The 20,856-nt window shown below is 40.7% G+C and overlaps 2 protein-coding genes across 3 annotated transcripts; one reads left to right on the top strand and one right to left on the bottom strand.

Annotated features, from left to right (window-relative positions):
* Nucleotides 1-169: 169 nt before the first annotated feature.
* Nucleotides 170-4,440, top strand: si:cabz01074946.1 (uncharacterized). 2 transcript variants are annotated; one of them, XM_061710059.1, is made up of 7 exons: nt 170-219; nt 1,102-1,308; nt 1,392-1,502; nt 1,785-2,054; nt 2,938-3,048; nt 4,175-4,207; nt 4,285-4,440. In XM_061710059.1, the coding sequence occupies exons 1-7, from the start codon at nt 183-185 to the stop codon at nt 4,308-4,310; spliced, it is 795 nt and encodes a 264-aa protein (XP_061566043.1). In that variant the 5' UTR covers nt 170-182; the 3' UTR covers nt 4,311-4,440. The 2 variants fall into 2 exon arrangements, with proteins under 2 accessions (XP_061566043.1, XP_061566042.1); XM_061710058.1 differs by having other exon boundaries at nt 4,175-4,440.
* A 2,312-nt stretch (nt 4,441-6,752) lies between these two features.
* On the bottom strand, nt 6,753-14,322 carry LOC133420459 (uncharacterized). The gene is made up of 6 exons (XM_061710153.1): nt 14,082-14,322; nt 13,229-13,588; nt 11,645-11,755; nt 11,484-11,542; nt 11,289-11,357; nt 6,753-6,836 (listed from the first exon to the last, which is right to left on the bottom strand). Exons 1-6 carry the CDS (start codon nt 14,290-14,292, stop codon nt 6,753-6,755), a joined length of 894 nt encoding a protein of 297 aa, XP_061566137.1. The 5' UTR covers nt 14,293-14,322.
* Nucleotides 14,323-20,856: the final 6,534 nt, after the last annotated feature.

Below are 20,856 nucleotides of genomic sequence, written 5' to 3'. Positions count from 1 at the left end.
GATGGAAGAATGTGGAAAATAAATACATTTGAAATACGTTATTCTTAACTCATTATACATCTGTGTCACATAAATCAGTCAGTTATGTAAATTTCAGCTTAATATGAGTCACAAAGAGGAACTGGTGACGACAAGGCGTACGTCTGCTTTCTCATCCGCTGAACTCAGACCCGTTTGTTACGATGGCAGTACTGTTTCTCTTTCCTGCATTTCTTCAAGGTACGTACTATTACTTTTTTAAATATAGCCAAGCAGTAAGCAGTGGTTACCAACTTGAAATCACCATTCAGAACAGAAATAATTACCTACATTTAAAAGAGTTTATTAGCTGAATAAAAGACATATTTTTTTCATTTGAACAGGTCTCAAAATGTCAGAAAGTTCCACAATTTTAAACATCTAAAGTATTACATTGCCAACAACTTAAAGTGTAGTGCCAAGCAAGCTATGTAAATGAAGCTTTAAACATAACCAGCTCCAGGATGATTGAAAAGTTTAAAAAGATGGTAAAGAAAACTGTTCAGAAGTACGGTGAATGAGGAAACAAGTGAGACGACTGAAAATGGTGACAGCGCTAAAGTTATCAAACAACTGCCAGGCAGAGATAAAGAAATAAAAGCTTTTGCGTCACACAATAAACCAAATATCCAGGAACCAAATATTGAGAACAATAATTATCCCTCTTCCCCATCTTTATAGCTACCTAACATCACATCATGCTGCACTTATGTATGGAGTTGCTGTATTATTAAATACAGACTTTAGTAACATAAAATCTGATACCAAGGACAACAAAGTCAGGAGCTATTTCTATATTTCATTTAAAGTAGCCTTTTACACTTTTGTACGTCATTTTCCATTAATGATCGCATCATACACTGTGAATCTGGAAAAGAAAAGGTGGTGATCCAGAAGAGTAAATCAATAAGCAAATTAGTGCAACTACATAATTGCAGTTGAATGTTGTACTGAATACAAAATGTTTGTTTTTCTTTTGTTTTTGATTTCTGTGTAATCATTTGCATTTGGTGAAGTGCAACTGATACAAAAGTTAAGAAAGACAATCATAATACTGAAACTTTTGGAGGATTGTTCTTCCAGTGGTTGTGGCTGCACGAACTGAAGTCCCTGGGTACATTGGGGAGAACGTGACCTTGCACTCAGGAGCCAATCCCTCATGGAATCTCACCAAAATTGACTGGTCAGTGTATTCCAACAGCACCTGGATCGCCACTTATAGCAACGGCGAAACAAACACGGAACGTTGGTTTCTCTACAAAGACAGACTCACTCTTAACACCACCTCAGGTAAGAAAAAAAAACAATCACATCCATGTCAAGGAATTGTTGGCCAATTTCTTAAGTGTTTTACATTAAATTTGGTTCTTCAGGTGACTTAACGATCCATAATCTGAAGCCAAGCGATGCCATGGAATACATTGTAGACCTAATCAACACTGATAGACAGCACGCAGGACACAAGATTAAACTGGAAATGAAAAGTGAGTGTCCGACTCCCGAGGCAGACATTTTGATGCTTTCCCAGATGCTGTTATTCTCTAGTAGGAACATTTATAATTACAGATCATTTAAAAATGTTCCTGCATATTTCTGTTATTATTTGTTTTGTTTTAAAACCCCTCAGAAAATGACATGGCATTACAGCCATTTAGCTACAGAGACTTCAAAACCTTCTATCTTTCTTTCTTTTGGTATACGTAGACTGCATATGGAATTGTTAGTGTTTCAAAACAAATCAATATTTCTTATATCTATCGTTGCAGAACGCCTCCAGGAACCAAATATTGAGAACATTTTTAATGATACTACAGAAAGTGGCTGTTTCGTTGCGCTGAATTGCACCTCTCCAGATGATGGTGTAAAGTTTAACTGGACTACTAACTCTCCTGAAACTATGGCTACTTGGATGAACGAAAAGACCGGCTATTCACCAATTTATGCATATTTAAAAAAACATGACAATGCTGAATTCACCTGCACTTCCTACAAGGGTATGGAGAATAGGATGAATGTCTTTACACCATTGTGTGAAGGTAAGCTTTAATCTGTCTTAATTTGTACAACCATATGCACTCTGGAATAAGTAACATGAAAACACAACACTGTCATTATGAAATCATGTTAAAGCAAACAGCACTTCTTCCCTAGCGAACACTGCAATCACAAGTACATACATTTGCTAATACAGAATACAATTATGATAAGAACACTTTGTTTTTACTGTAAATATTAAAATAACCACAATAGTGAAATTACTTTGAAAGCTTTATGTGAGCACAATTTCCTACAATTTACACATTTTCGGTTAAAATGACACAAACAACTTTGAGTGCGGATGCAAGTTAAGTACGTTCAGTACTTACTTGGTCTTATGGATCAGCTGTAGTCCTAGAGTTGTAAGAAGAAGTATGGACTTGCCATTAGATATCTCCACAACAAAACAGTCCATCTGTGAATGTGGCTGTTTAGAGTTCCATCTTTCTCAATGTTCATAGACAGCAATTCAGATTACTGATACATGAGACACCATTGCAATACCAGCACCCCCAGTTTCTACCACAGACAAGTCCGTCTCTTCATCTCTGTTGTAGGTTTACTTAGTCCTGGCCATGGGGAGTAGGCTATGTCTCTGTCTCACATGACATATAGGGAGCGAAAAGCTATCTGTGACACAGCTGCTGTCAAGGTGCACGCGGCTGCTCAAATATTGCACTCTGGCTGCAGGGGACTTATGTAAGGTTAAACGCTGCATTTAGACCATCATTGTTGTGTTTTTATTCATTTATTTAAGTCACACAAAAAAATTAAGTGTTTATAACTAAAAGAAATGTCTTGGGGATTTTAGGCCCCTCCAAACCACTGCTTCTACTGAAAACCCCATGCTCATGATGTTTTTTTTTCTTTTATACCTTCCAGGGCCACAACATCTGAAGAAGGAATGTAAAAGATGCCAAAACTGTTTTTTTCATGGGTTCTTGGGATCTATATTGACAGCAGTTGTGATAGTTGTGCTTTACGTTTGTAGAGGTAAGAAAAAAAGAAAGATTGTAATGGATAGTGTTCACAATGCACTCAGTGTATGAATATGAATGGGTAAGACATTCGCCTTAGCTAAACATTGTCTGTACCACAAATTCAGTAAATATACATGAGAATGACAAATACAGTAAAAAAGTAATTAAAGAAGAAAAACATCAAATTCCTTCTGAATCAAAGAACATGAGAAGAATCCCACTGAATGAAAAAAGCTGCATTAACCAGGTGTTCCAACAAGGCCATGATTACACACAGCCATTAAACACAGATCAAGAGTAGAGAAGATGCAATATTTGCTTTGAGAACGTTGACAGGGAAAGTCAGAGGCAGCTACATTGTGTCCTTGTAGACTTAGAGAAAGCATGTGAATGGGTGCTGAAAAAGGAGCCATGGTGTTGTATGAGGAAGTCTGGAGTAGCAGAGAAGCATGTTAGACTGATGCAGGACATGTATGGGAGATGCCAGACAGTTCAAGGTGGAGGTGGGACTGAATAAAGGATCGGCTCTGAGCCCCTTCTTGTTTGCTACAGTACAAGGCTGACAGATGAGATTAAACAGGAATCTCTGTGGAGAATGATGTTTGCAGATGACACTGTGATCTGTAGTGGGAGCAGGGAGCAGGTGGAGGAAAACTTTCCTGGAAAGGGCAGGGATGCAGGTTAGCCACAGGAAGACAGAATACATGTGTGTGAATGAGAGGAGCCCAAGTGAGGCAAGAAGCAAGCAGAGATGAAGGATAGAGGATTTTAAATACACAGGGTCAACACTCCAGAGCAATGGAGAGTGTGTATAAGAGGTGAAGATGCATTTGCAAGCAGCTTGGAATGGGTGGTGAAAAGTGTCGGGGGTGATGAAGGATACAAGAATATCAGCAAGAATCAAAGGAAAGGTGTTAAAGATGTTAGTGAGACCCATTGCTCTCCATGTTTAATCAGAAACAAAGTGGGTAAATATATCACTGTTATATAATATATAAAATGTATAACTGTTATCTCCAACGAACCCATGTCTAGTTATTTGTCTTGATGATATTTATCAAATAAAATAATATGTTTATTTAAGTGCTGAATGTTTCAGTATGTCTATGCAGCATGCTGACATTGAGTGTTTGTTACAGGATACTTAAAAACTGCATGGCAGTGCCTGAAAGGTATGAAACCCATTTTGCCACATTCATATGAATGGTTAGTGTTGCTACAACATATTGATATTCATCTGTTTTTACAGAAAAACCTCTTTCATCAAGTTACTGATTTGGAACTTACAAAAGCATGAATGAACGGATCACCCACACTGGCTGACGACTCACTGAGCTCAGGCACACTCAAGCTACCTCCAAGTTGACCTCCAAGTTGACTTCCTACCTGTCAACTCACTTTTAAGTGGATTTAAACCTGTAGCCGATAGCATTTAAAAATGTGATAAATGAATCTAAAAGTGTCTTACATCAGATGAACAGGCTCCTGTTTTGAAGTGGCCTGCTTGACAAAAGAATTCTTGAACTAATTATAAAGAGAAGAAGACCAAGGAAGAGGATAGCAAAATTGTTAGAATTAGTCATGTGTGGAGCAATGGCTTCAGTATCTGTACAAAGACGTGTGGGGATGAGGAATGAGAGCCAGTCATGGTGAACATCGTGGTGACATCAAAGATCGATGAAATATGACCTGACAGTTCAGACTTCTTTCAGAAAAAATCATATATACAGTATATATATATATATATATATATATATATATATATATATATATATATATATATATATATATATATATATATATATATATATATATATATATGGCCCTGCACTGAGCTCAGGTCTCCTTCTTAACCTGAGGAGTGAGCAGGCCGCATTTTTTCACCAGACAGGGTGAGGATTCTCTGACCGGACGTAGCGCGTGGAAGGATCACGTTATTCCGGCCGGATCCTCCCCACCCCATCTGGCGCCCCGGTTGGCCAGAGGGGGCAGTATAGCCCAGGACTGTGTGCATGTTTTTGTGAGGGTAGCTCCCATTAGCTACCCAAGGGAACACGGGGAGAACATGCAAACTTTCCACACAGAAAGGCCCTTTCACCAACCCCACCCAGGGTGTGGGCGCTGAAGTCATGGGGGAACTAACACGCACTTCAGCGCCCACAGTGTCCCCGGCGGGAATCGAACCCAGGACCTTCTTGCTGTGAGACGGCTGCACTACCAGCTGCACCACTGTGCCCCTGAGTCCTTAACTTTTATTGGTGAAAATTGCACGCGCGAGCTGCTTGCAGCTTTAATTTTTTTCTTTTTTTTAAGTAATAGCCTATGTATTGATTTTGCATTTAATTTCCACCCACTTTTTAGTTGTGAACACAATACAAGGCTATGTGAAGAGGCCTGATAATGTTATCTTGACTAAAATTAGAAACGTGTGGCAATATTTTCAACAGAGGACTCAAACTATGGCTCAAGTCTAAACAACAGTGCCTACATGAATAGGTCAGGTCTGGTTCTGCTCTTGAATGTTGTCTTTGCTTTATATCTTATGTCATCCTCTAATTTTATTGTATATCTTATTGTATTGTATTTATATTATTTTTTTAAAAGCCTCCTGTGGACAAGTGTTGCAAATTAGCATGTATGCTAAAACACTCAAACAGTGCATTTGGTTTGTCCTATGTTATTGTGATGTCCGTACCAAATAAAGAAATATAATAATAATAATAATAATGACATGTTGGACGGTACATAAACAGAAAATGGACAAAACAAGAAGACGTGGATATTTGTAATAATGTCGACCTGTAACGTTCCGTTCATCTGTGTGTTCTGACTCAATTCTGATAATGCTGAATGTAAAAGTTGCATTTAAGTGAAAAAACTGGTGTGTAACCGTTTGTGTTGTGCTGCGTTTTTGTAATAAAAAGTGCTGTGTAATTGAGAAACACATTATAAAGTGCTTTATTGGACATAGCAAAGGTTGAAATTCTCACTGTCAGATGTGTTTTAACTTTACCACACAGGTGACAAAAAAATGTAAAAGCACATCTGGACAACAATGAGGAAAAAAAAAGGCAAAAAAAGCCCAACTTGATATGCACTTAAAAGAACTTAACTTGAAAGACAAATCCAAGAGGTAAAAAAAATAATATATATATATATCTATGTAGTTACAATATTTACAACAGTCAATTTTCCATTATAACAAAAAAAGCAAAAATCTACCAAATTGCAATCTAGTTCTTTGACAAGACACTACAGAAAAAATTGTTGATACATTTCTGATTTTGAGTTGTACGACTCGGTGACCTGGTATCTGAAGAACCCTCAAGACGCATGTATTTTCTGGCTAAGAAAATGAGGGTGGAAAAATCATTAGGTTCTTTGTTTAATCGCTTAAACTTTAATTGGAAACCATTCATTATAATTTTTAAATCACATATTAACAAATGTCCAAGTCACAAATCACATTCAAATAAAAGGATACGTTGGAAATTTTCTTTGTATATGATTGTAAAAAGTGTTCATAGAAACATATTGAAGTTTCAGAATTGACATTATTTCTGTAATGTCTAATCAGAAATATGAACCCTCTCCTCAGTGACATCAGTGTCATATTTTCCTGGATTCCACATTTCTCAAGTGTTGCTCTGACCAAACTGTCCCAATCTCCATGTGCTTTTTCTTTCCAAGAAACTAACGTCTCAAGCTTCACCCCATCTAGGAAATCTCCTGGTACGGCGAAACTGATGCCTTCCTCATGCGATTGAGCTGAATCTCGTCATACACGGTCTGGGGCTTGATCTGTGACAAAGGAAAACCAATATATAACAAACAAGACTTACTGACTCTTTTGATGTGACACATCTCTAAAACATTTTGCATCATCAGGAAGAATTGCTAAAAGCAAACATGTACACTGAAAGCAACTTTAAGAAAGACAATGATGAAAATGTATTAACAAAATCTATTCAGTATTTGGCTAAGTGTCAAAATGTCCCTTAAATATTTATAAATATTTGTATACAACTTGAACCATGATTTTATGAGTGACACCTATGTTGCAGTTTATGATAACAGCTCATTGTCAGCACTTTAGCTACTTAACACTTTTGATGATCAGAACCAGAATTGTCTTTATTGTCATTGTACCAGTACAACTAAATTGTCAGTATAAAGCCTTAAAGTGCAGCATAACAAACTCCTTAAAGTGCAGAATAATTTAACATTAAAGTATATAAAAAAGAATAGGCTAGACCTTTAGGTTACACACACACACACACACACACACACACACACACACACACACACACACACACTGTAGCAGCTTACGAGACAGAACAAAAAAACAGTAGATTGCAGAGACTCTTGGATGTCATTATTATAGCACAGATGGAGGTTTACAGATAAAGGTTTGTGCGGTATTAAGCACTGTTATAGCCTTTGGATAAAAACTGTTTTTAAGTCTGTTAGTCCGAGCCTTCAGAGACCTGAGACGTCTGCCCGAGGGCAGTAATTGAAAGTGCTGGTGACCTGGGTGGGATGATGTGGCAGGGTGGAGAGGCTGATTGGGCACAGGTGTGCCCAATCAGCCTCTCCACCCTGCCTGGCTTCATAAGGAGCGGTTGTACACCAGCAAGAGGTCTCTGCTGGGACAGCTGCTGAAGGTTCTGCTGTGTGTCTGGGTGGAAGAATAAAGGATTTCCTTCACTAAACCCTGTGTCCTCTGTTCTCTCGGGCGACCCCTGTAGCACTAGCCTTGCTACAGATGAATCCCTCAGAATGTTTTTAACCATACTAAGACAGCGAGAGCTGTACAGTTCTTCCAGGGGGGGGGGGTATTGAGCAGCCAATGATCTTTTGGGCTGTGTTGAGTGTGCAGGGGTGCAGTCATGCATGTACAGGGTGTGGAGTAGGGGGGTCAGCACACAGCCCTGAGGTGAGCCGGTGTTTAGGCTAAGGGCTGTGGAGATGTGGGGGCCTACCTTCACCCTCTGGGAGCGGTCCGACAGGAAGTCCTTAATCCCAAGGCAGACAGAGTTGGATAGACGGACTTTGAGCTGTAAATTAAGCTGTGGGCTGAGCCAGCGGTCAGGAGCCAAGCTAGGAGGCCAAAGCAGCCATGGTTCAGGTGCGATGGCCATCGACCGGGCTATAACTGGGGACCAGGTTGCCAGCCAGGGACCAAGCTGGCAGTCAGAGCATCCTCTATTCAGCTGGCAACAGGTGGTCATGATAGTCCCCTGTTCTAATCTAGCAGTCCTCGTTTCAGAAACCATTTCAGTCACCACTTGTAAAACAAAAGTGAATGAACGGATTCAGAATGAATTTAAGTTAATGTCACTGAACATCATGGATTATAAAATACCAGACAAACTATCCATGAAGTCTGAAGAGTGGTTTTGAAGCTTCTTTTCTTTGTACTGCATGGCCCTATGCCACAAACGGCCAGAACAAACAGCCTAAAAAAGTGAAACACACTCATCATATATCAACTAAAGTTAACCACCAAGTACCTCAGCTGATCCAGGAGATGCAGCATTACAGGCAAACATTTGCAGCAGAATATTTTTTGGGTGAAATCAGATATGATTCCTGCATCGTAAACTGCCATATGCTTTGGTAACGCCGTAGCATGATGATAATGGATTGGGGATAGATGATGGCAAGTCCTTGATTACATTGATTACCTTGATTACAGCCAATCAGTATTCTGGATCTCATATTATAATTTATATATCTTCATCTGGCATTGTAGAAAAAAAACAATTGAAGACGGACTTGCTCTTAAAACCATGAGTCAGTGGTCAGTTGGTAAATTGCATTTTCTTATTACTTGCAGGTTGGTTTTAAGTCAGTGGTTAAAGTGGGGGGTGCGCACGCTCGAAGGAACATCTCCCTCCCAGTGTACATCGACCCAGCTTCTTAAGGAAGAACAAATTTCACTATATCAAATACTCTGTTTCATTTATTCTATAACAAAGGAATAAACTGTAGTGGCTCGTCGTATTCATGCTATATTAAATAAATTGTCGTAGTGATGTATAATGTATGAGAGATGTTGTGTGTTGTAACTCGAAGTAATTCGTGAGAAGCGACAAAAAATTCTATTTTCCGATAGGTTGGTCACTCAGAACCTGGGCTGTATGAGCGCTCAACACACGATAGCGTAGTCTACCTTGGACTCGTTTGTAAGATGGGCTGTTGGAATTACTGTGCAGTGAAATTAATTTCTCAGTGTGAGAAATGCACTATGTGGCGTGTGAACTTGATGAAATGCGCGTGTCTCACGCTCAATTAGGGATGGGAATTCATAAGATCTTTCCGGTTCCAATTCCATTTTCAATTTTTCTTAACAATTCGGTTCTTTATAGATTCCCTCATCGATTCTCATTTGAAAAAATGGTTTATGCTGTGTGCACAAATGGTTTTGCATATTGGTAGTATTTCCTCCCTTTGACGAAATATTCACTAAGCAAGTATTGCAAGTTGCCTTGCTGTCGCCTTTTTTACTTAACCCTCCTATTATGTTCCCGGGTCAAATTGACCCGGGAACAGCATTGCTGTACCTGAGAAACGAACATAACAGGAGGGTTAAATGTAACCAGACTTTGGAGTGTTTGTATCGCTTGGGCGCCATGTTTTCTATTGACTGCTTGCGTAAGCTACGCAAGATTTGCAAACGATTCCAAGGAATTGAAACACTGGGAAACGGTTCTGAACAGGAACTGGTTCTCAATTCCCATCCCTACACTCACTGCATGAGACTTGAGAGCCCTGTTTAGCATGAGCGCAGTGTTGGGCCACAGTCCTATGTGAACATGAGAAGCCTTCATTTCTAATTCAGCTCCACACACTGGCTCCTGAGTGGGAAACAGCAGAACCATAAAGTTACCGGTGGTGAGAGGTCATGTAAGCTTTCCTCTCCCCACAAGTAGTATCCCAGCAATCAGACCTCCGATACTTTCAGTTACAGTACCACTGGGTGAAGAAACCTTCCACCGCAGTTTTGAAAAGCGCACATCCGCTATCTCTCTTGAGGTCTTACGTGACGTGACGTGGTTCTGACACACGCACACAAATATGCGCTGACACCCACACACACGTAGATGATCTGAAGTTTGTATTTACTGTTAGTTAGTTGTTGTTTATGTGTAGTTTAGCCATTGGAATTCATCCCGAGTGTTGTTTTATTATCTTTTACCACTTGTGTAAATACATTCTGATTCATTTGAATGAGAGAAGTTGTTTGTGTTTATTTTATACATATTTGTCACATCTGCTGGTTGCAAAGGTCTGTGCTCGGACTCATTCCTTCACTGTTGTTCTGTAACGCCACCCCTGGCAACAGGCTGGCACGTATGGTATAATATAATAATAAGGTAATAAGGTGATGCCCCATTTTGATTAATTCATTTTGATAATTCATTTTGATAAGTAATCTTCTTTATTAATTATTAATAATTATTAATAACTCTATAATAACTGAACCAGCACTCTTACCAGAGTTAAAGTTTTTGGCTTATATACATGTATTACAAGAAAGTAGCTAGGTTGCAACTTAAAATGTTAGTTCCTGCTAGAAAATAGGGCATGTGATGCATTTGCACTTGAAATGGTTGTGGTACCGTGGGCACAGGTCTTTACATTTCATATATCCTGCCCCCAGATATTTCACTTTAGCTTTAGCTGCTTTTCCTGTTACTTCCAGGTTAAGGCTGGTGGTGGATGTGGCTCCATCGCAGAAAATGTGGGCCATTCAGTGCAACTGAATGTTCCATGCAGGTGTTTGCTTGACTTCCAGCTGTTAGTCTGAATATGATAAACTCAGTTTAGATTGATTTCTTATTAAGATGTTTTCATGCATTTTGATGCAACCCCATGTTTAAGGTTTCTTTGTACATCAAAGTTTGCTGTATGAGTGGGGTGTTTTGAACTATCCTACCCCTGACTGACCTTCCAACAACAGCCTCAGTCACTAGACCGGGTCAGCCCTTTTAGTTTGGTTTTAAGGTTTATAATTCCTGTGCCCTCGTGTAAATCAGAATAATACATTTGGACCATGTCTTGTTGAGTGTTGTTGGACTTTATTCAATACCAAAAGTCATCCATAAAATCACAGCCTTCATGTCGCCGGCTAGAGAAAATTGCTCTGACAAACACATTAATATAGACTACAACCATGAAATGTAGATACTTGGAGACGATGCATTGTAATGCTTTTGCTGCAATAAACAGTTAAAGTTTTGCTCTCACCCCATGTGAGTTATATCCATCCGTTATCGTGTCATACAACGAGCAAGGCTTTAGGGTAGGTGAATGCCCCTACAGGTGTGCACGTGGATCACAGAGAGGGAGACAGTTAGAGACAAACAAAACCACCGTTCATTGTTATTTCATATCTTGGCAGAAAAATTGTTCAAATCACAGTGCAGATAAAAGTGCACTCACATCTTCAGCTGCAATGTCAGATATGTCTGCGTAGACGGTGAGTTCGTTTGAGTCACTTGCTGGTGGCACAAGTACAATTTTAAGTGGAGAGATTTGTACTGAAACAACATCTAAGTCCATGATGCATGTGAAAATTGCTAATATGTTCAGAAGTCTCTTACCTGATGATTTTTGTTTGCGGTGACAAATGCACAGTGCTACAACAGTTATTATTATCATGATTGCCACACCTCCTCCAGCTGCACTCATGGGAAGTACAAAGTCAAAGCTCTCTGCAAACAAGGATATTAATGTTATGAATGGCTCAAGATAAAATAAAAGATTTAAACTAAGACCAAACGTGGATTACAACATATGACGGGAACTGCAGAAAAGAAAGTTAGAGAAATAAAACAAGCCTTTTCACATTTTAAAATGTACATGACTTCATGATGATGTTCTGCATTTTACACATCCTGTACAAGAGGCATTTCATAATTTAACCTTTTCACAAAATTATATCACCATCCTGTTGAGAGCTCCATTTCAATATATACAGTATATCTAACATGTATAAAGAAATGACATAAGCAAAATCAGAAATGTGCATTTCCAAATTCTTATTTGTTGCATTTGTTCCTTTTTCTTGGTTCTCAGAGAAGTTTCACCTTCCATCCAGAAGGGGTAGAAGATGGAACGGAGGAAAAGGAAGGCAACGCACTTAGCTCCTACAAAGAAATTACAGCAAGACCGTTGGTTCATAAATGTAGACAGCACGTAAATTCCAGACCTAAGAAGTAGAGGCTCTCACTGAACACATCAACTCAGTGGACAAGTTCAACTTCACAAAAGACGTGAAATTGAACATGTTGGCATATTTAAAGGGTATTGTGCACGGAGAGGAGGGTCTCTGAAAGCTGAGGTGTCCAGACACTTAAACATAAACCAATACTTGCTTTCAAACTCAATACCCACTGGAACACAAACTTTAACTTTCAACAGAACCCCACACCTGTTTTTCTCATTTGGAAGTTGTTCACACCGAGACAGAAGAAAGCAAAGCACGACCGCATCTAGACAGCACTTAAAACCTGCAGGCAAGCTGGACCTTTGTCAAACAAGCCAAAGAATCATTTAAAAATGCTGCAGCACTAAACTGAGAACAGAAGAAGAAGAGGCACTACATTGTTGTATTTTCATGCACGCCAGAAGTATCTGAAGAAATAGAGACAACTCGGTCCACTTCCAATCATCAACACCAGCGTTGATCTGATGATTTGATTTCTGACGTTGAAAACTGAGACATCTTTCTAGGTTTCAACTCACTGTAATTTCAGACAAAATACAATATAAAAAACAACAAGAACATTTCTAAGATGAAAACCTTACACAAACTAATGGAAAGTTTTCAGTCCTGCAACACATCCTTCAGATATATTTTTTTAATAATAGTTACTAACTACAAACTATTAAAGAAAATGTAATTTGTAATATTTTAACTGTTACCTTACTGCAGAAATGAAATCATGCCTGCATCTCCTTTAATTTCCATTTTATTTTCAGTCGGGATCAACTGATAATAAATAAATATTAAGAGTAAATAGTGCAGACTCATCCACTGATCAGCTCTTCCTGTATTTGGTATCATCTGATGCAACAATACAGATTGAGGCGTATATACTGTTATCTTCCAAAACAATCACAAGACCAGTGGAAAAGACAATGATTCATTCAGTTATAGACTTCAGCCAAAAGTCTGAACGTACCTGTTTTAGCAGCCTCCCCTCCACATGTCACTAGTCTGGATACAGACATATTACTGACAAAGTTGGAGACTGTGCAGGTGGCGGTGGTGTCTCCATCTTGTGTGTTGATGGTGTGCTGCAGCCTGGGGCCTTGATGGCTTTGGTTCCCCACAGTCAAGTGGTAGGTGACACTGATGTAAGAAGCTGTGCTGCAGTTCAGCAAAACTGTACAGGATTCATTTGAGACAGATGAACTGATGGTGTAAGTCAGGGTGGGCTCAACAGTGATGCGCTCTGATGTGATGGAAGAGAGAGAGAGAGCTTCAGTGTCAGTGAACTGGGACAGTAAAACAATAAACCCCCTTAAATTCTTTTGTTTTGCTCACATAGTCAACTTTTGTTCCCACCCAAACACCTGAGTGGCACAGATAGAAACTAATCTGTATGAAAAAGACTTGCTATGACAAGCACATGTCAACGATAAAAAAAAAGATAATCAAAGATGTTTAGACTTTTTGTTACCTAAATAAAAGAGAACTAGGAAACCAATAAGGAAGAACTTGGTTAATGAAAACCAAGACATCAGCATAACGATACAAATGATAGTATTTTTCATTTGAGAACCGTTTTTGAATTTTATATTTCTACTTTGACTCTCAAGAGAAATGTGGGAAACGGTTCATAAATACTGTAATTGTGACATGTAACACATGTGAAGTGCTCCTTGAATCAGAATTACTGTCAGTAAACTGTGTTTCAGATAAAATGCTATTTAAACTCATCTTAACGCGCTCGTCTACCCTTATTTTGTCCCAACATGTCGGCATCCTCTACATAGTTTGTGGAGTGCATAAATAAAACAATTATTTAAGGCTTTTTGATAGTAAGCTCTCACTTGAAAAACAATCATTAACATGCTTGTTTAACAAAAACAGAGATTTACCATGAACACGGAGAGTGATGATGACTGTTTTTCTTTGTTTTTTATTCAACTCTGAGTTAAAACTAAAATCACCAGAATCTTGAAGATTCAGGTTTCTTAATGTTAAACTCAAATTCTCCTGGTTGAATTCTAATCTGTCCATGAAAGAAACTTGATAATTTTTGATTACTCCCATACTGTCTGCGACTATATTCTTTTCATATCTCCATTCTGGTTTTGTGACTCCTTCAGTTGTCAGGTTTGCTGAAAGCTCCACAGTTTGTCCAACCACTGCATGAATGGTGTTCTTCTCATTGACAGCCTCCACATCTGAAACACGACAAACAGCAGAGAAAAAACTCAGGTCTCATTGTCAAGTTTGTTGTTTGACGCTGTTAAAGCAGCACAATGTAACTTTCAGCTTTTGTTGAGTTTGGCGGCTCCTTTGGACAAAAGCGGTAGTGCTTTAACAGAAAGAACACTACATTTCCCATGAGCACCAGCGCGTACTGCCGGAAAGATCCTGTCCCCGTTGCGTGCATTTGTTTTGATATTGAATGAAACAAGACGGGACAGACTTTCAAAGCCACTTTTCTGTTTTCAGCAGTCGTTTGCAGGATGGATAGCGAAGAGGTAATGTATCTATTTTTGGCTAAACAACATAATATGACGATGTTGAAAAACATCAAAAACATCTAAATTCAACTTGGTTTTATTAGTGAAGTCACCCCCGCTCCCCTGTCCTGTTTCAGCGAGATAACGCGCCCTACAAACTCATACGCTAGTCCAACATACTTACTGACAAAATAAAAAAAATACTTTATAACCTGTGAATAACTGAATGCCCATTCCTTAAATTTTGCAGATCAGCCCTGCACAATTTTACGGTTCTCAGGAAAAATACTAGAACCCAAGACAAATCCCCTGTATGTGAAAACCTTCTAATTTTGATTCTTATTGAACATAGAACTCTACATTTACATTTGTATCATAACAATTCTGTCTCTCTTGTCGGACATCCCTCCTCGTCTTTCATCTCACGCCAGCGAGAGAGCGCCGGGCCAATGTTTATTCTTGTCCGGGCATTTTTTAATTTTTTTAATTTTATTTTTGTCCGGGCATTTAGCTTGTTACCCTCCCGCTTTCTTTTTTTCGCCTCCTCCGATAAAACTTTTATTTTCTTCGTTTTTTTCGCTGCTTTGGCCATGATACCAGCTTCTCCTGAGCTCTGCGTAGCACGTCCCGCCCAGCTTTCGTCTCAACTACGAATTGGGAAGGAGGGGGAAGTGACGTATGCCGTAAAGCAGTCAAAGCCTATATTTGTAGTTTTTTAGTGTGGAAGGGTTCCTACCATGCACCTCAAAGTTACATAGTGCCAGCGAAGGCGATACAGACCCCTCAGACCATGACAGAGGTGTCATTAAACCTGTTGTAAGTTGATGTACCATCACAATGACTCTGGAAATATGATATTAAGGTGGAAAAGTTACATAGTGCTGCTTTAAATAACAGATGGTCAGATGACAGACATTTGCATTTGATCAAATATATCGTAAAGCGTAATTACTTGTGCAAAAATTCTATAAAAGTGGACAGAAAACATCTGATTATGTCATAAGAACATACTTTACACAATACTTATTTGGGATGGTACAGAGTGAGAACACAATTACAGTAAAAGATAGTGACATGTTTGACATGACATCCTTGAGAGGAAATCGTTAGTCATGTTTTGAATTTCCCTGTCGTGTATTTGGACACAACAGGGAAACTGGACAGCTTAGTCTTTCTGATGAAGTACGTATCGACAAAAAACAAAACAATATTCCTTCAGACAGTCAACTGAATTTTAGAAGAAATATAAAAAAGGTCAGAGGTTTGGTGTTCGCCTTCTTTCTCAGGAACCTATAGACAAAGAGATACAACACAGTGGATACACAAAGGAAACAATGATTGTACCAGCGTCATTTCCAGACAAAAAAAAAAAACAACAGAAAAACTGAATGCCAGCTGATTTTTGCAAATGTAAGTGTGAAAGTTGTTTCACCACTCCTCATTGTCTGCTGAGGTTGCTTTTTGCAGTGAACAGCTCTTACTAAGTTTTTTAAAATAGAAAAACAGTGACTTAGTAAGCTTGAATCGGAGCTGATGTCTAGAACTTTTAGAAGATTTTAAACATCAACTCCCACACATCTGCAACTCCTCTTAAAACCAATTGATTTTATATTTAGTTTTATCTTGCAGATGCTTTTATCCAGTCCCACTTTGGGTAAAAAATCGAACACAATCAAGCCAAAAACAGAGAGTCTTGCAGCTTCCCAAAAGTGCAATTTCTAAAAGAAATGCTGTTACAAAGTGGAAAAACATTATTAAAAAAACAGCTAGAAGATCATTTTAAATAGAGAAGTGCAAAGGAAAGTGTGGTTAGAGACTGATTCATCAGTGTATGTCAAAATAAGTCAATATAACTAGGAGTGGGAGAAGGAAGTAATAGAAGCAGAAAGGACGACCTATCCTCTACAGCTTTAGCCTTCAGGCAGGATCAGCAGAAACTGCTCATGAACCGTTGCCTGGCCAGTGCCACTAAAAGTTTGCAAATCCATCAACTCCTTACACTTAACCTAGTGAAGCAAAGACATTATTGCACACTGCTCAGTTTATTTCTGAATGCTGAAGTAGATGCTGAAAAACTATTTTCATGTTAATATGTCACGACAAACACCTTCGCAAGTTTCAGCATGCTGCTGTTGCCATAAAGTCATCTTGCATTCGCAAAAATCAAACAAATGAAAAGCTGCACGTCACTTCCACAAAGAAGAAATTTCCTAAAAGGGAACAAGCACATATCCAGAAAATTGTGCTCTGCTACAGTTTCTATCTAAAAAAAACTTCAGACAAATGTAAGTTATAGCATTAAAAGGGAAAATATAATGATAGAAAAAAATGTAAGATCATCTGAACGTACCATGGAGGTTGAACCCGAGCGACAGAAAGAGAACTATGCTGTGTGCAAAGTTGCAGCTCAGGCAATAAAAGCAACTGCCAACCATCTCTGTGCGGAGACCAAAAATGTCTGTTTCCTCTTCTGTTCTGTGAGTTGACAAGTCAGCACTTAAAAAAAAGGAAAACAAAGAGAGAGTGAGAGAGAGCAAGGGTGGAGCTGGCTTCTTGCAGCAAAGAAGCAGAAGAAACACTCTGAGTTGCTCTGATATTGAATGAGATAAGAATGAGCTTCCCAGAGCAAATACAGATGGTAACGATTTGAAAATAAAGTGGGGGCACGGTGGCGCAGCAGGTAGTGCAGCCGTCTCACAGCTAGAAGGTCCTGGGTTCGATTCCCGCCGGGGACGCTGTGGGCGCTGAAGTGCGTGTTAGTTCCCCCATGACTTCGGCGCCCACACCCTGGGTGGGGTTGGTGAAAGGATCTTTCTGTGTGGAGTTTGCATGTTCTCCCCGTGTTCCCTTGGTAGCTAATGTGACCCTCACAAAAACATGCACACAGTTAAGTATTCATTGGCGACTGGGCAGTCTCGACCAATGGCGTGCGTCGCTGGCCTATTTAAGGGAAGGTGATTGTGAATTCGGAAAAAGCGTGACTATTCACCCCCATCCACTGCGGTTTCCCGTTGTTTCCTGTCTCATTCCTCCCGTCCACCTGTGGCCGTGCTTTGGCCAGCAGCGCATCTTGCGGCAAGATTTCATGCTTAATTGCAAACTGGTACGTAGGGTATGCTATACATATTTGCCTTGACATTATGACCACTGACAGATGGCCACAGATATTTGGCATATCTTTCACACCAGATGCCCTCCCTGACGTACTCCTACAGGTAGATGGAGAACCTCACACGGCCCGGAATTGCGCCGGGGACCTTCTGAATGGGAAGCACCCACAGCAACCATCTTTTATGACCCCCTTTTAAATCAGATAATGCCAGCAAACTGCTCATCTTCTGTCAATACACTGTTTTGGCAATTCCCATCTAACTAATTGTGACGCATGTGGTAATATGTTGGGAATAGTTTATTTAGACCTTATGGTAGTGCTTCAGTTAAAAGGGAATTCTGGCAAGTAATATAAATTCCAATTTACCTCTTGTTTTTGGCGTGAGTTTTGCAGGCTCTTGGGTGCCTCCGTCAGCCTCTCTTCAGGCTTCCACCCTCAGTCCAATGGCCAGACAGAGAGGATGAATCAGGAGATGGAGACGGCCCTGCGTTGCCTCACGTCCCGCAACCCCTCATCCTGGTCCAAGCAGCTGTTGTGGGTGGAATACGCCCACAATACCCTTCCCAGCACAGCTACTGGACTCTCACCTTTCCAGTGTTCCCGGGGATATCAGCCTCCGCTTTTCCTGACTCGGGAGGGAGAAATCACAGTCCCATCTGTCCAGGCCTTCATTCGCAGGTGTCGGCGAACCTGGCTGCAGGCCCGCTCCACACTGCTTCGCACCTCTGACCGGTACCGTAAGGATGCTAATCGGCGTTGCGTCCCAGCCCCCCAGTACGCCCCTGGTCAGAAGGTCTGGCTTTCTACCCGGGACTTGCAATTAAGGGTGGAATCCAAAAAGCTAGCGCCCCGCTTTGTGGGTCCCTTCCCCATATCCAAGGTTATCAACCCAGCAGCCGTTCGACTACGCCTCCCTCGTTCCATGAGGGTTCATCCCACATTCCACGTTTCTCGCCTCAAGCCTGTCAAGGAGAGTCCCCTTCAACCTGCCTCCAGGCCCCCATCGCCCCCCCCCCCCCGGCTCATTGGGGTTGGTCCTGCTTACACGGTGCGGTGCCTCCTCCGGTCCCGTCGCCGTGGGAGGGGCTATCAGTATCTGGTGGACTGGGAGGGCTACGGCCCTGAGGAGCGCTGCTGGGTTCCTACACAGAGGATCTTGGATCCCTCTCTCATCCGGGACTTCCGCCGTGCTCATCCCGACCAGCCTGGTGGGACGTCGGGAGCCGTCCCTTGAGGGGGAGGTTCTGTCATGGTTTCTCAGTTGGAGATGTTTTTTACTTGTTAACTCACTCTCCTGTCGTTCCAGATCCTGCCACCCTCATCAGCCAGAAATCCACTCATTCCCTTCACCTGTGCTTCCCCAGCCCAGCTCCACACCTGGTTTCCCTCATCAACACTTTCCAGCGTTCCCGATTTCTGATCAGTTTTCTGCCTGCCTGTCTGTCTGTGACCCTGCCTGATTCCGGTTTTTGGATTTTTGCCTACCCCCTTGGATTGTTTGCCTGATCTGCCTGACTACCCAGTTTTGACCCCTGCCTGCCTTTGACCCTGATTAAAGCCTCTTGGACTCTGATTCTGTTTGGTGTCGTGCTTTTGGGTTCTCTGTCTTTGAGCCGTGACATCCTCACATCGATACCCACACATATAGCCCCCCCCCCCCCCCCCCCCTCCCCATCCCACATACAAATCATAAATAAATATTGGGCTTGACGCTGAGGTGAAGATCAATATCATGGGGATCTATTCACACCAGCAGCCACACCACCAATGACCAATTGAGGTGTCACCACGGGGTAACCGCCTCAGATCAGGGACAACCAGGGACGGGTATAATCCTCGGTGTGGAAGATCCCCATGAGGAAAAAGCAAAAACAACCTTAAAATAAACCTGAGAACTAAAATAAAAGAATAAGTAATAGTCAAATATTGAAAAATAAATATTTAAAATAATAATTAAAGCTGCAAGCAGCGATGAACGGGCCCTCGCACCCTTGTGCACGTTCAGGCGTGCTGCAGTGGAAGTGCTTGTATGACTTGCATGTAGATTCTTCAGGCCTGGACATTTAGCAGATGACACCACCCACGACTCTCTATATCAAATCATTCAAAAGTTATGGCAGAAAGTAGGAACTATCAGATATTGACCAATCAGATGAAGGGGCGGGGCTAATTTGCACCAATTATGTTCAAGGACTCAAAACCATGTCCGCTGACACCACCCACAACTCTTTATGTCAAACCATTCCAAAGTTATGGCAGAAAGTAGGAACTATCAAATATGGACCAATCAGAAGAAGGGTGGGCGCTCTTTTTGGCGTCTACCGTCGGCTTTCGGCCTGGCTTTCGTGCAAAATTTGGTGACTTTTGGGGAATGTTTAGGGAGGCAAAAAGTCCCTCATTTCGTCAGAAGAAAAATAAAAACGAGGAAAATAAAAACGAGAACTCATACAGATACAATAGGGCCTTCGCACTGTAAGTAATCGGGCCCTAACTAGATAACAATAAACTCAACCACACGAACAAAATAAATAAAATTCAGCTATAAACTAAACTAAAAAGGAAGGTCTTGAGCCTCTCTTTAAAAATGTCAATGGTCTCTGCGGCCCTGAGGTTCTCTGCTAGGCTGTTCCACGGATGAGGACCATAGTAGTGGAATCAGGTTTCACCAAAAGTTTTAGTTCTAACTTTAGGAACAATTATAAGGCCGGTACCAGAGGTCATCAGGGTTCACGAGGGCTCATAATTTACTTGGAGGCAATGCAGCAATTTTAAAACTGGTGTAATCTTGCTCCACACTGTGGGGTGTTCTACAGTACCTGAGTGTTTCAGCCTCCAAATACATCCAATCATATCATAAACAGAACTTTCAACTCGATGAGTTGTTGATTTAATAATATTAAAGGATCATAAAGGCTTCGGTCATGTACACCCCTTTGTAGGCACTGTGCTCATAGCAAGAACCCTGACTGGCCTTTTAACTATGTACACACAGGGGGGCAC

The sequence above is a fragment of the Cololabis saira genome, chromosome 20, assembly GCF_033807715.1.
Source record: "Cololabis saira isolate AMF1-May2022 chromosome 20, fColSai1.1, whole genome shotgun sequence".
Classification (NCBI taxonomy): domain Eukaryota; kingdom Metazoa; phylum Chordata; class Actinopteri; order Beloniformes; family Belonidae; genus Cololabis; species Cololabis saira.
Note: the sequence above shows the minus strand (reverse complement) of the source record. Positions and strands in the feature narration are given on the sequence as shown.

Excerpts from the sequence above, each read along its gene's own strand:
- si:cabz01074946.1 (XM_061710058.1), top strand. The coding sequence starts at position 183 with ATGGCAGTACTGTTTCTCTTTCCTGCATTTCTTCAAG. Across the intron at positions 1,309-1,391 it reads CACTCTTAACACCACCTCAG|GTGACTTAACGATCCATAAT; the intron begins GTAAGAAAAAAA and ends TTGGTTCTTCAG. Across the intron at positions 1,503-1,784 it reads GATTAAACTGGAAATGAAAA|AACGCCTCCAGGAACCAAAT; the intron begins GTGAGTGTCCGA and ends CTATCGTTGCAG.
- LOC133420459 (XM_061710153.1), bottom strand. The coding sequence starts at position 14,292 with ATGGACAGATTAGAATTCAACCAGGAGAATTTGAGTTTAACATTAAGA. Across the intron at positions 11,756-13,228 it reads AGGGGAGGCTGCTAAAACAG|AGAGCTTTGACTTTGTACTT; the intron begins GTACGTTCAGAC and ends CCTTGTTTGCAG. Across the intron at positions 11,358-11,483 it reads CTGACATTGCAGCTGAAGAT|GGGCATTCACCTACCCTAAA; the intron begins GTGAGTGCACTT and ends GCACACCTGTAG.